Source organism: Beta vulgaris, chromosome 7 (assembly GCF_026745355.1).
Source record: "Beta vulgaris subsp. vulgaris cultivar EL10 chromosome 7, EL10.2, whole genome shotgun sequence".
Classification (NCBI taxonomy): domain Eukaryota; kingdom Viridiplantae; phylum Streptophyta; class Magnoliopsida; order Caryophyllales; family Amaranthaceae; genus Beta; species Beta vulgaris.
The window spans coordinates 60192452-60205682 of NC_079208.1; the positions used below are offsets into that span (position 1 = coordinate 60192452).

The following is a 13231-nucleotide window of genomic DNA, read 5'->3' on the forward strand; positions in this document are numbered from 1 at the left end:
ATTTATTTATTTTTCAAATAAGTCTAGCTAAGTTTCTTTATTTTATATATATAGATTAAAACATAATTTTGGTTAAAATACAAAAAAAAGTTGATAACCGCAATGTAAGATAAAGAGAGTTGAAATTTTTCGTAAAAAAAAAGTTTGAAGATGACAAATTAAGTTGGGAAGGAAAGAATAAAAATAATTATTTGTTGCCAAAGCTATATTAGCGCAAATAAACTATATATTTCAAAAGATAAATCAGCACTAAATTAGTAAGATTAAAAAATTAAATTTCATAAAAAAAATAGATTTTGTAATAAACGGGCCGGATGTGCTAGCCTTTTCGGGAGATATCCATTTTCCTGGAGAGACAGATAAGATATCCCGACACAGTGGCATTTTGATACCACCAAGCCGAACAAATTCCAAGGACTCAAAAAATTTGAAAAATTGGATCTATGTCCAACGGATCACCCCTACTATGATATATTTAAGGTTGTCCATATCCACCCATTAATAGTAGCAGGTTGGGCTTGGCCCGTCCATTTAAAATCTTTTTCAAATTTGTTGTCCAAACCCGCAACTTTAACGAGTCGATTTAGGCGGAATTAGTGGGCCGTCCCACTCGTGAACAGCTCTATTCTTGCCTTCTCATATACGGAAGAGTACTGATATAAAAATCTATAAAAAGTTGCTTGTACATTTCAGAAGATATATACCAATTCCTTGCCCAATCCAAAGAAAAAGAACAAAATTAAAGATGAACAGAGGGCCCGCGAATTTATAAGCTTGATATAATTAAACTCAAAGCCCGTATAACAGCCCAATCTAAAAGTAAAAGCCCAAATAAGAACCTTAAAACTTAAAGCACATAAAATTCCTTTAAAAAAAAAAAAAACTATAATAATTCCAAACTGTAAAGAATTTTCTTATTGCAAGAGAAATAAACATCTTTTCTCCCAAAATAGTTTCATAAGCAAACTTCTGATTCCTCTACTTTGCTATTTTATTATCATAGAATATCATAAATTATAGAAAAAATTAGCTTTGAACTTCAAAGTAACTGATATAATGGTTCAATAATATCAACTGAGTTTCAAGGTTCCTACACAGAGAGGAGAGAGGAGAGAGAAAATAAGGATTTGGAGAAGGATGAGGACATTATTGGTCATTTTTTTGCTGGTTTTTCTGCAACTCCAGTTTTTGCTACTCACTTCCAACTGTTTCAATATAGGTACATTTCTTCCTCTCTTTTTTTTCTTCTTTTCATTCAAGTTACAATCTTTTATACTCCCTCCGTCTATTATTAGTTTACCCCTTTTGACTTTTGACACTATTCACATAAATGACTTTGACTATCTCTTGTGATTTGTATTTAAGGAAAAATATAGTCATGTGAGATCTTGTTGAATTCGTCTCAATGTGTATTATCCAAATATCAACTTTTTGTAATTTTTGCTTATCGAAAATTAGAGATATTAAGATTCAAATTAGTATCTCGGCAAATGTGCCCCAAAGAAAGGGGTAGACTAATAGAGGACGGAGGAAGTATATATTGTTGTACTACCAAACTATCAATTTAGTCCACTACGGTCTACAATGTATTACTTTCTCCGTCCTTCAATAGACTTCTCATTTCTAATTTCGACACTATTCATCAATTAGAAAAAAATATACTCCCTCCGTCTTTTTTTATTTGCTACATTTTGCCATTTAGGGGTGTTTCAATTTATTTGCTACATTTGCAAATATTTCCATATATAGTACATAGGTCCCACACTTTATTTACAAATTTGTCATCACTCCCTTCTTGATTTTGTAAATGTTTCCATATATAATACATAGGTCCCACAATTTACCTATTTGCTTTTTTGTTAATTCCATTTATGTCAATGGTCCCCACTCCCTGCTTGGTCTTTGTGAAAAAGTGCTTGTAGCAAATAAAAAAAGACGGAGGGAGTAGTTATTTAGGATCTTATTTCATTTGTATTGCATACATTACAATAATCAAACTTTTATGACTTTTATTAATAAATAATAGGAGATATTAATCATACAAATTGTGCAGTGAACGTGCAAAGGAGAAATGAAAAGTTTATTGGAGATGAAGAGAGTATTATATTTTCTTTTTTCGGTGTAAATGAGCAACTAATGTAAATGAGCGACTAAGCACAGTGATGTACACGGGATTCTATTTGAAGTCTCAAATATCCCCTTTCAAGACTTTACCAAATAAGCTGTCGAGTATATCATATTTTCATAATTAAGAAATAATTTTCAATCGACGATTCCAAATATAAATAGCTCTTTTAGAAAGTATTGCCCTATAGACAATTTATTTAATTATTTTAGAAGTGTAAATGGTTGTTTAGTTTATATGGAAAGTAGAATTTGTTCAATAAGATGCTCAAATTTATATAAAGCTTCCTATATTTTTTCCTCATAATGGAAATATTACAAAGTTTTAGTTCTCTATCTTACATTTACCAAAAAAAATTTAGACAATGCTCTTTTGAACTCAATTCTAATTTAATTAGTTTCTTTTCGCAATTCAATTTAATTAATTTTAATTCAAAGAATATAATCTTATTACTTCCCATGTTTTCTTATGTCTAACATATAATGAATATTGAAATATAATTTTTTTATACAATTTGCAAAATCATTGTAGATTCTATAATGGTTATAATAATAAATATAGGCTCAAAGAAAATATGAGCCTATAATTATTCCAAGGTCATATTTGTTATAAGTTATAACCACAATATATAAAATTATAAATGTCTATTTGTCACATAATCTCAAAATATCAAGTCACTTTCCAAAAGGTGATGTCACATAATCTCAAAATGTGTATTTGTCATGATTTATTCAACTAAACACGGCCCACGGGATTTTAGTGTCCATTTAACGTTGGCCGGTGGAAATTAAATACCGCCACGAGTGAAAGTTCGAATTTCTTTGTTTTGATTGATCATAGTAGAATTTTGGTAGAACCATAACTTAATTAGTTTAGACAACTTTCTTAGTCTAAGAGTCTGTTTTCCCCAACTTATTTTCAGTTCAATTCAGCTATGGATAATACTTTTACTCTCACATATCACTATTCATTTCAGTTCAGTTCAATTCAGTTCAGCTGTTTTATGCCGAAAAGAACAGGCCCTAAGTCAGTTTTATAATATTTTACGTCAATGTTAAGGATTCGTGTACTTCCTCCGTTTCTTTTTAGATGTGACACTTTGACATTTTACATTATTCACAAATTTACTTTGACCATCGTTTCTGATTCATACATGAATAAAAGTGTAGTCACGTGGGATCTTGTTAGATTCGTCTTATATGTATTTTTTATAATTTTTACAAATACAAAATTAGAGATATATATTCTTAAATTTTTGCATATGCATGCGTGAAAAGTAAAAGTGTCACGTTAAAAGGAAACGGAAGAAGTAACAGAAATTCAACAAACTAATACTTCCTTCGTTTCAAATTACTCGCTACATTGTGAAAATTCCACTATTCATATATGAGGTTTGACCATGCATTATTTACTATTAGATAAAATTAAATGTCATAATGTAATATGTTGCTGGATTCGTTATATTTTCATGAAATCAAATCTTTATATTTTACTCTAATACAAATTAAATATATTAATAGTCAAAATAGTGTATCGACAAGCGTGAAAGTCAAAGTGTAGTGAGTAAAAACAAACGGAGGAAGTAATCCGGATTGGGAGGGAGAGGTTGAAACACTGAATATACTGATCCATTTGTCACACAGACATGGAAGAACATAATAACATAAAGGGGAGGGAAGCATTGCCAGAAGATGGATTACTGCATATAACAGCAATTGGTAAGAAAGCCGGTGGTGGAGGTGGTGGTGGTCGTGGAGGCGGTCGTGGTGGTAGCGGAGGTCGTGGCGGTGGAAGAGGAAGAATTATTCCAATCTATGGTGCAGCAGGAGCAGCAGGAGCAGCTGCTGCTTCAAGCAGGTCACACCAGGGCCACAACCACCATAAAGGAGCAGCTAGTGTAACAACAAAGTTTGGGATAACTTTACCTTCACTATTGTTAGGTGTTGGAATCTATTTCATTCAATAATAAGTTCATTATTAGTAGGTTGTTTTTTTAGTTAATATGTAGATTAAGGATTGCAAAATTTCCACAAATGTAATTGTCGGAGGTGTGTGACAAGATAAATTGAAGGGAAAAGGTTCGAATTATTATTAACCTAAACCTAAATCTATCCTAACAGAGTAATTGTCATTGTGCTTGGTTGCTTTCTGTTTTGTTTTTCCTTGTATAGAATATGAATATGATTTCGGAAGGTTTACGTTGCAAAGTGATCAGAAAACCAAGTAAAGGCAGTATTTTCCTTTGTTAAAAATATACTCATAATTGTTTTTGTGTTAACCTTATACTTTAATAATTATTGATTTCTAGTAATATAACCAAATGTTGCTTAAACTATATCAAGAATACATGCAACTCAAAAGTAGGACTGAAGAGTGTTGGATAGTTCTAACGGTTACATCCAAAAATTTCAGTTATTTTTATTCGTTAATCTTTTGCTTATCGAAAAGTCTAACGTGAGACCAACTCAGTCCAAGACAAAGCTGAGATGGATATCAATTTAAGCTATACATCTATCAGTATAACCAAACAACTATTAATTAAATTAATTCAACATATATAATTGTAATCTAGACATCTATTAGTTAAACCCAACATATCTAATTATCAATTTATAAACTCATAAACTGATAGTTTATTTCATAACTGATAATCTTATACCTATAAACTGATAACATAAACCTCGTCTCAGTCATATAAAATGACAGAGATGTGTGAGACCATGCAAGCAGCAAGATGATGGTTTGTTTGCTTATTTGGATCTCGACAAATAAGAAAAGAGTGAGGGATAGCTCGGTTGATTAGAGCTTCCTTCCCGATTTCAGGTAATCTCGAGGTCAATTCTCATCCCCGTCCTTATGGCTCATTTGCAACCAAAAAAAATAAGTGAGCAAGAAGACTAGTTAGTTTATGTTACACCCTCGTGTAGAATATATATTGAACCCAAATGTAAATAACTCGTGGAGTTCAATCTAGTGAGAAAAATAAGAGTGATATAGGGAGTAGACGAGTAGTGGTTTTCAAAAGTGCTCACCCTCCTAAGCCCTACCTTTACTATTGGGCCTGTCAGAGAGTCCAACAACAGGTAATGATCCATAGTAAATGCCACTTTGCTCATCCAAACGTAAAGAACAAAGTAAAAGATTAACAGCGGGCCCATGAAATTATAAGTTCGATATTTAAGTTTGTATTTTGATCTTTATTATATATGAAAACTCTTGAATATTTTGATGTTCATCCTTTCTAAGTAATTTAAAGATTAACAGCGGGTCCATGAAATTGTAAGTTCGATTTAAGCGGGATATTCTTACCTCTATTATATATAAAAGCTCTTAAGTATTATTGTGTCCACCCTTTCTACTTAAAAACAAAAAATCCAAATTGTAGTCCTCTAATTTGAGGGAAAAAACCGATCCCTAAAAAATATGCACAACAATTCCACTCTACGCTCTGCATAGCATACATATAAGGCTAGTACGCAAAACCAAAATAACAGCCCAATCTAAAATTAAAAGCCCAACAAGAACATGAGAATTTGAAGCACATAAAATTTCTTTTAAAAAAAACTATAATTACAAACTGTAAAGAGTTACCTTATAGCAAGAAAAATCGAGATCTTTTTCCCCAAAAAACTTCCATTTAAATCATAGTTTCCTAAACAAACTTCTGGTTAATCTGTTTTGATATTCATCATCACAATATATTGCAAAAAAGAAAAAGTGAAATGAAACCCTAAGAGCTATATATAAAAAGCTAAAAATGGAAAAAAAAAAAAATCAACGTGTAAGCTTCGAAGTTCGAAGATACCGCTATATATCATTAAATGCTTCCATAATAACAACTAAGTTTCAAGATTCCCATATAGAAAGAAGACATAAAATTTTAGCGATAATATTTGGTTAGGATATTATTTAGTTAAAGATAATAATTTATTATGATAAGATTTGAATTCCTTATATTATCTTTATTAGGTTTTATTTGATGTACTATAAATATTGACATTAGTTCGATAATAATGCTCAATCTTTTACCTTCAATACAATCTTAACAGGAAACAAGAAATCGGAAAAGGATGAGACTATTATTGGTCATTTTGGTGGTTTTTCTGCAACTCCAGTTTTTGCTACGTACTTCCGAAAGCTCCAATTTAGGTACACTTCTTACTTTTTTCTCTTTTAATTCAAGTTCCAATCTTTTTGGTTGTTCTACTACTATTTAGTCCACTACAAACTGCTATATCATATTTTCATTATTTATATGAGGTGGACGTCCGCTAGTGAATAGTTGCGAGGAAACAAACGTAAATTATTTTCAAAGTCAGTATTGTATCCGCGAATGATTTAAAGTAAATTATTTTTAAAGTCAATATTCCACGAATGATTTAAAAAGAGAAAGTAGAGAGAGAAATTAGTGTTTAGAATGTAGCTAAGTACTACATAAGGAAAGATTCCCTTAGTTTTTCGTGTTAGATGGACGCCAATAGTGTTGTTGGACAACTTTATTGGACTGATCTTCTGGTCACAGGTCCGCTAACATACTTGGGTCATATGACTCATATCTATACACAAAGTAGTACACATATTGGTAGAACAATAACGTAATTACTTTTGACAAATTTCTAAATCTAACAAGTCAATTTTTTAACACTTTACATCACTCCTAAGTATCCATGCAACAAAAATTCGAATAAACTAATAATCATTATTTTATTATTTTTCATTCATATGAGCCACAAAGGCGGTAAAGTATAAAGAAGGGAAGGGAAATTTGGTTCACATCACCTCAATCTTAACCACTAGGCCAAGACATCCTTGGTGAACTAATGATTCTTATTAAATTGAACAAATTATTAATTTTAACATACTCAATGTGGGGATAGATACTGATCTATTGTATTTGTCACACAGATATGGAAGAACATAATCACATAGACAGTAAGAAAATTGGTTTTCGTATTGGTGGTAGTCGTGGAGGTGGCTTTGGTATTGGTGGTGGTCGCGGAGGTAGCCGAGGGCATGGCGGTGGAATAGGAGGACGTCTTCCATTATATGGTGCAGCAGGAGCAGCTACTGCTTCAAGCATGTCCCACCATCACCATAATGGATCAGCTAGTGCTAGTCCAACTACAAGTGCAAAGTTTGGGTTAACTCTACCTTCATTGTTGTTAGGTGTTGGAATCTATTTCATCAATTATTAGTAGGTTGGTTTTTTTAAGTTGATATGTAGATTAAGGATTGCAAAAACTCCACAAATGTAATCATATTTTTGTGTTAACCTTCTCCTTGTTTGTGAATTCTAGTAATATAACAATGCTATGCAAAAATGCAAATGTTATTGATCACATGATGCAAGTTTTTAAATATCGATTACTCAAGTGTCAACAATATGTACGTTGGGATGGATATACATTTTAGCAATTAGTCAAGTTTTGCATGTTCCTACTCAATATCAGTTTGCTGACATATTCACCAAAGGACTTCCACGACATTTGTTTTTAGATCTTAAGTCCAATCTTAGTTCACCATCCTCCCGCTAAAATTGCGAAGGTGTGATAGAATATAAAAATATCATGTGCAATATTTTTATATTTGGATATAGTTTGTATAATTATAATCCTATTCTAGTTAGCTTCCCTAATATGTTTAGGATATGTCTTAGCCTGTAACCTATATATCGTGATCAATTATATCACTCCAATCAAGGGAGTTTACCAAATCCAGCAAATTGGTTAACCATTCGGTAAAGACTTTTGCCTCCTTGAGCTCCCATATCTTTTTGTACTGCATTGTACTTCATCCGTTTCCTAAAGATCTTCCTTGTTACTATTCCTACAAATACCAAGGAGGATCTATTTGCGTGGGGTATGGGATGGGTAAAGTAGAAGAGAGAAATGAGTTAAGATAAATAAACAAATAAAAAGGGGTTAAAGTAGGAGAGAGAAACAGAGTAAAATTGAATTAATAATGCAATGGTGGACCATATGATAAACGCACTTAAACGAAAAGAGGGAAGATCTTTAGGAAACGGAGGAAGTACATACTTAAAAACACACTCAATTCATATGTAAACTGCATAAAAGAGAACCAGTAATGAAAGAATTAAGGGGATGGATCACTTCAAAATCCATGAGTCCCAAGCTTAAGTATGCTATCATTAACCCGACGACAATTCTTTCTGATTTGGCCTTCTGATCCGGCAAGAACACCAGTTCTACCAAGTATCTTCATCGAAGAAACGAATTGCGAGACATATTGTGTGTTAAGTGATGATTCAGTTAAAATTTGCTGACCACTTTTCTCAAGTGTATCTTTGGCTTTCTGAGATCCTCCCAATTCTTGTACTACTTTAGTGTATATGCTCAAGAATGTCATCATTTGAGTACCAGTCAAGGTGCTCATAGCATAGTTTAGAACATCATTTTGAACTTGGATAAATGTCCCTTCAGTATATTGGTTTGCAGTAACAGCAGCATCCATGGCAGTCGAAACGACACCATTGATTTGTGCAGCAGTCAAGAAGTTAGTAGCAAATTCTATAACAGTATGGGGAACTTGGATTGTTGTTGATCCTGCAGAAAGGTTTGCAGTAGCCTCACTAGCTAGTGAAATGGCACCATCTCTTCTTCCATTTTCGACATCGTACCACACTCCTCCTGCCTAATTAGATTGAATGATTTAGAGCTTTGTCATACACTTTCCCTAGAGGTAAAGAACTGATTGAATTGAACTGAAAATTAGTGTATCTTACGAAGTTTCTCAGCGAATTTCTAAAAAATCTTCACTTTCCCTAGAAGTAAAGAACTAAACGTAGGGTCTATTCTCTTAAGCATAAAACAGCTGAACTTAACTTAAATGAATAGTAATATGTGAGAGTAACAATACTAAAGTATTGTTCAGAGCTGAACTGAACTGATTGAATTGAACTGAAAATAAGTTGGGGAGAACATGCCCGTAGTGATATGATATGTACCTATTTGCATATATGACAACTATAAAATATTGTCATCTATACTGCTACCTATCAGCATCTTATATACTTCCCCCATTCTTTATCTATTGCAACAATGACTACTTATGTTAGTTTCATATTTATTGTAACAATGTTATTTTTGGTTAAAAAAATAACTTTAGTTGATAATATTACCCTTGTTTTACCTTATTAAAACTATCATTAATTACCCACCAACTAATTAGTTGACAATATTACCCTTGCTTTACCTTGCTATTTTTTATTTCCTTAATAAACAACGTGTCCAACCCCATTATGTTGCAATAGATAATGAACGGAGCAAGTGCTTGATAATAATAATATTTTCTTATAAATATTTTCAAAGACATACATAGATACTTTATTTTATATTTTTCTCATAAGTCATAACGAGATTGTTCTTAATTTCTATATATTATAATCAAAGATGAGCATTGAAAACTGTGAAAATTCAAGCATCACGTACTCCCGTACTCTAATTATTAGTAGGTTGTCCTAACTCCTACAAATAGATGTATGAAACTATGAATAATATTTGCTCTATGAGTATTTTGCTTACCAGAAAAATTGCAACTCTAGTCGATATGACAATGATATCCGCACACGAGACAACTTGTGGGCACCTTCGCTCCAAAATTGCCTTGATTGTGTCTATAATATCATAACCTCTAACAATGTGTTTAGGCCATGCAGTTTTCTCTGTGTTGCTTCCATCCAACAAAATGGACGCATCACATCCCTTATTTTACAAAGACAAGATAATTAAGCATCAATTAGACTAGCATGTAGTACCATCAAACTTATTAACACGAAATTACAAATTTTTTAAGTAAACAAAAATTATTAAAAGAGACTGTCTGATTTTAATATAAAATTAGACCTAGTCACTAGCTATGTTTGGAGAAGCATTTTAGTTACGTACCTTAAATGATAAGTTGCTAACATATTTTAGGTGCTAACATATTTTAGGTGCTAAAATGATTTGTAGTGTTTAGGGAGCACCTAAAATAAAATTTCAGGTGGCTAAAATGACTTAAATAATAAGTTTGAAAATTTACCTTTTCAATATCAGGTGACTGGAATTTTGGAAAATCTTTCCAGAATTTTGACAACTAATTTTGCTAAAATAATTTATCAACTTAATCAACTAATTTTGCCAAACAGTTAAACTAATCAACTACCTTATCAGTTCTAGCACCTTATCAGGTTTTAGCTTTATCTTATCAGTTTCAATTAACTTATCAGTTTCACTTTATTTTCAGCTAGTAATGCCAAACAGAGACACTAAATGAATTAAATTATTTACCAAAAGAAATTAACCTAGCCATTATTGGGCTAATTCTCTTTCTAATATTCGGCTTACCATTGTCTAATCTTAATTTAATAGTAGGCGGTCTCTTATAAGACAAACTCTTAAAATAAATGATGCAGAAACATTACCCTAACAAAGCAGTCATGAAACTGTAATAGAAGAAGGGCTGCTACAATTGTCCTGTCATTGTTGAAAGCTGCCTTGACAATGCTGAATATAACTTTCTCGACGTCGTTCGTCCCACACTTTCCAGTGTAAAAACCAACCTTCAATTGACCATAAGACTCACCAACGAGGGTCATTAAGAGCAGAACAATGGCTAGCGTCGCGGTACACGAAGAACGAGCCCTGGCCATGGCCATGGCTATAGATTTTTGTTGTAGTTTATAGAGGGATTCGAGACTACTTAGCGCAAAGACAGGTCTTTATTCCCTAGTAAGTGTTGTATTAACGTGCCTTGATCAACTTAACAAAACATTAATTAATTAGCTTATCAGATTTATAATTATTGATGTAATAGTCAACTAATCAGGCATGCATATTCAGTTATCAAAATATCAACTAATGAGGCATGCATTTGTTGAGAATTTTTGATGGACTCTTCAATTTTTTTGGTAATGCCAACTATTGTATCTTTGACTTTCGGCCTAGCTAATTAGCTTTCACTTCCTTCGCTTCTAAATACCTTTTAACACTTTAATAATAGACGTTTCATGATAAATTTAACACTTGTCGATTTATCTTGTTTTGGGTTCGCATTGTTTTATATCTCTTCACTAGCACGCTTTGAAATGCCTACTATTATGGTATGTCGGTATCTCATAGACATCCTTGAGGCCTTGAATGTACCATGCAGACAAGTATTTCACTTATTTTCAGGAGGAAGAAAGTATTACTTTAAAAAGTGGGATTGGATTGTAGTTTTGGAAAGATAAAGCAAAAGGCTATAATATCAAAAGGTTGTATTGAAAGTCAAGGTTAGAGATCATTGACCTCAAAAAATCAAATGTAGCAAAGTTTGTTAGAAGTTATCTTGCTTTAGAGGTGGTGCATAAGGTTTTTTATACTAATTACAAAATGTAATATTCCTTAAATTGATTAAGACACTGTTTGGGGAAGCATTTTAGGTGACTTAAATAATAAGATGCTACAATTTTAAGTCACCTTATATGATTAGTGATGTTTGGTGGAGGAACTTAAATAAAATTTAAGTCCAAAATTTGACTGAAATTGAGTTGGAGTAAATTATAGCTTCTGAGATAAGGTGCTGAAATTTTTTTATAATTATTATTTTCTTTTTATCCTTTTAAGCCGAAAAAGATAGTTTCTTTTTATCTTTTTAAGTTTAAAAAGATATTTCAGCTACATTCATAAATAATATTACCAAACAGGTTATGTAATCAGCTAGCTTAACAGTTTCAGCACCTTAACAGTTTCAGCTGCTACCTAATCAGTTTCAGCCACCTTATCAGTTTCAGCTCCATTTCAGTCAGTTGTGCCAAACATAGTCTAAGATGCATGGCAAGCACTACTTTGACATACGTGTAACAAGGATTTGGCCTTGACTTATTTCAAGTCTTCTAATAGTACAATATTATACTCGAGTTTCAAGAACCTCTATTTCTTGATTAATAAGATAATGGTACAATATTTTTATTTCTTTAATAGAATGATCAAACAAACCAAACAATTTTAAATAGTCCAACATTATCTTAAATAATCGAAATGCATTATAAAGAACAAATGTTAAATGAATTCATGGGAGTGATTAATAATAGTCCAAAACAATTCCGAGATTAATTAAATATGAAATAGTCTTGTGACTGATCTATCAAAATTTAACTTGAAGTAGGATTGGCGTGGAGGAGTCCAGCGACTGAAATGATAATATGATGGAATGTGAGTGAGAGGAGAAAGGAATACCTGCGTAATATCTGACTATTTTTTTTAAAGGTAAGGAGAAATAAGCTTCCTAATCGGATCGAAATCTCGTTCAGGTCAATCGATCTGGATTTACAGGCAAGACCTCTTGAAAGTAAGGGGAATGGTAGGGAAAAATCTCAACCTCTAAAGTGTCTCTAGTGGAGTTTGATCCCACAGGCCACAACCTCAAGGTTGTGAGATACAAACCAAACCACTAGACCAAGTACTACTTGGTGTGGTACCTGACTACCTGTATAGGCAAGAATAGAGGTGTGCATGGGTCGGGCCGGCACGTGGGCCGGCCCAGCCCTTCACGATTTGGGCCCGACCCCGCTCGAGGCCTGGCCCGTTGTCTGCTTAGGTGGGCCGCGGGCCTGTCACGGTCAAGAAATTTTATTTCCGTCCCGCGGGACGAACACTCATTTCCTTTGTTTTTTTTACCCTAAAACTGTAAAAAATACAACAGAAAACATGGGCCGGCCCGCGGTCCCGTAGGCCGAGGCTTGGAATTTTTTTTTAATTTTAAGCCCGGCCCGCCACTCATGGGCCCTGGCCAAACGCGGCACGTCATTTACTCAAGCCCGCGGGCCGAGCCCGTGAACAGGCCCGACCCGGACCATGCCCACCTCTAGGCAAGAATATTCATCAAAATAAAATGAGGGGAGTATAACAAAACATGTACAATTCCAAAAAACCAAACAAAACTTATGGTAAAGATTTGGCCTCATGATTTCAAGGTCATGCCGTCATGGGATCAAATCCTACTAGGGACTCTTTGGGTGTGAGATTTTCCTTACCATTCCTCCTCCTTCCGAGAGTCTGACCTGCAAATCTGACTAGTTATATTAGTGTGAGGTGCCACTTCAGTAGGGTATTTCATTTTACA

General features: G+C 33.2%; 2 protein-coding genes across 2 annotated transcripts; one reads left to right on the forward strand and one right to left on the reverse strand.

The window, feature by feature from the left end:
• Positions 1 to 809: 809 nt before the first annotated feature.
• Positions 810 to 4332, forward strand: LOC104900300 (uncharacterized). Its single transcript, XM_010687691.4, has 2 exons — positions 810 to 1219; positions 3769 to 4332. Exons 1-2 carry the CDS (start codon positions 1138 to 1140, stop codon positions 4089 to 4091), a joined length of 405 nt encoding a protein of 134 aa, XP_010685993.2. The 5' UTR covers positions 810 to 1137; the 3' UTR covers positions 4092 to 4332.
• Positions 4333 to 8069: 3737 nt separating this feature from the next.
• Positions 8070 to 10817, reverse strand: LOC104900472 (peroxidase 57). Its single transcript, XM_048648203.2, has 3 exons — positions 10551 to 10817; positions 9670 to 9849; positions 8070 to 8779 (listed from the first exon to the last, which is right to left on the reverse strand). Exons 1-3 carry the CDS (start codon positions 10782 to 10784, stop codon positions 8240 to 8242), a joined length of 954 nt encoding a protein of 317 aa, XP_048504160.1. The 5' UTR covers positions 10785 to 10817; the 3' UTR covers positions 8070 to 8239.
• Between the last annotated feature and the right edge of the window lie 2414 nt (positions 10818 to 13231).

Excerpts from the sequence above, each read along its gene's own strand:
- LOC104900300 (XM_010687691.4), top strand. The coding sequence starts at position 1,138 with ATGAGGACATTATTGGTCATTTTTTTGCTGGTTTTTCTGCAACTCCAG. Across the intron at positions 1,220-3,768 it reads TTCCAACTGTTTCAATATAG|ACATGGAAGAACATAATAAC; the intron begins GTACATTTCTTC and ends TTTGTCACACAG.
- LOC104900472 (XM_048648203.2), bottom strand. The coding sequence starts at position 10,784 with ATGGCCATGGCCAGGGCTCGTTCTTCGTGTACCGCGACGCTAGCCATT. Across the intron at positions 9,850-10,550 it reads TTCATGACTGCTTTGTTAGG|GGATGTGATGCGTCCATTTT; the intron begins GTAATGTTTCTG and ends TTGTAAAATAAG. Across the intron at positions 8,780-9,669 it reads CTAGAGTTGCAATTTTTCTG|GCAGGAGGAGTGTGGTACGA; the intron begins GTAAGCAAAATA and ends CAATCTAATTAG.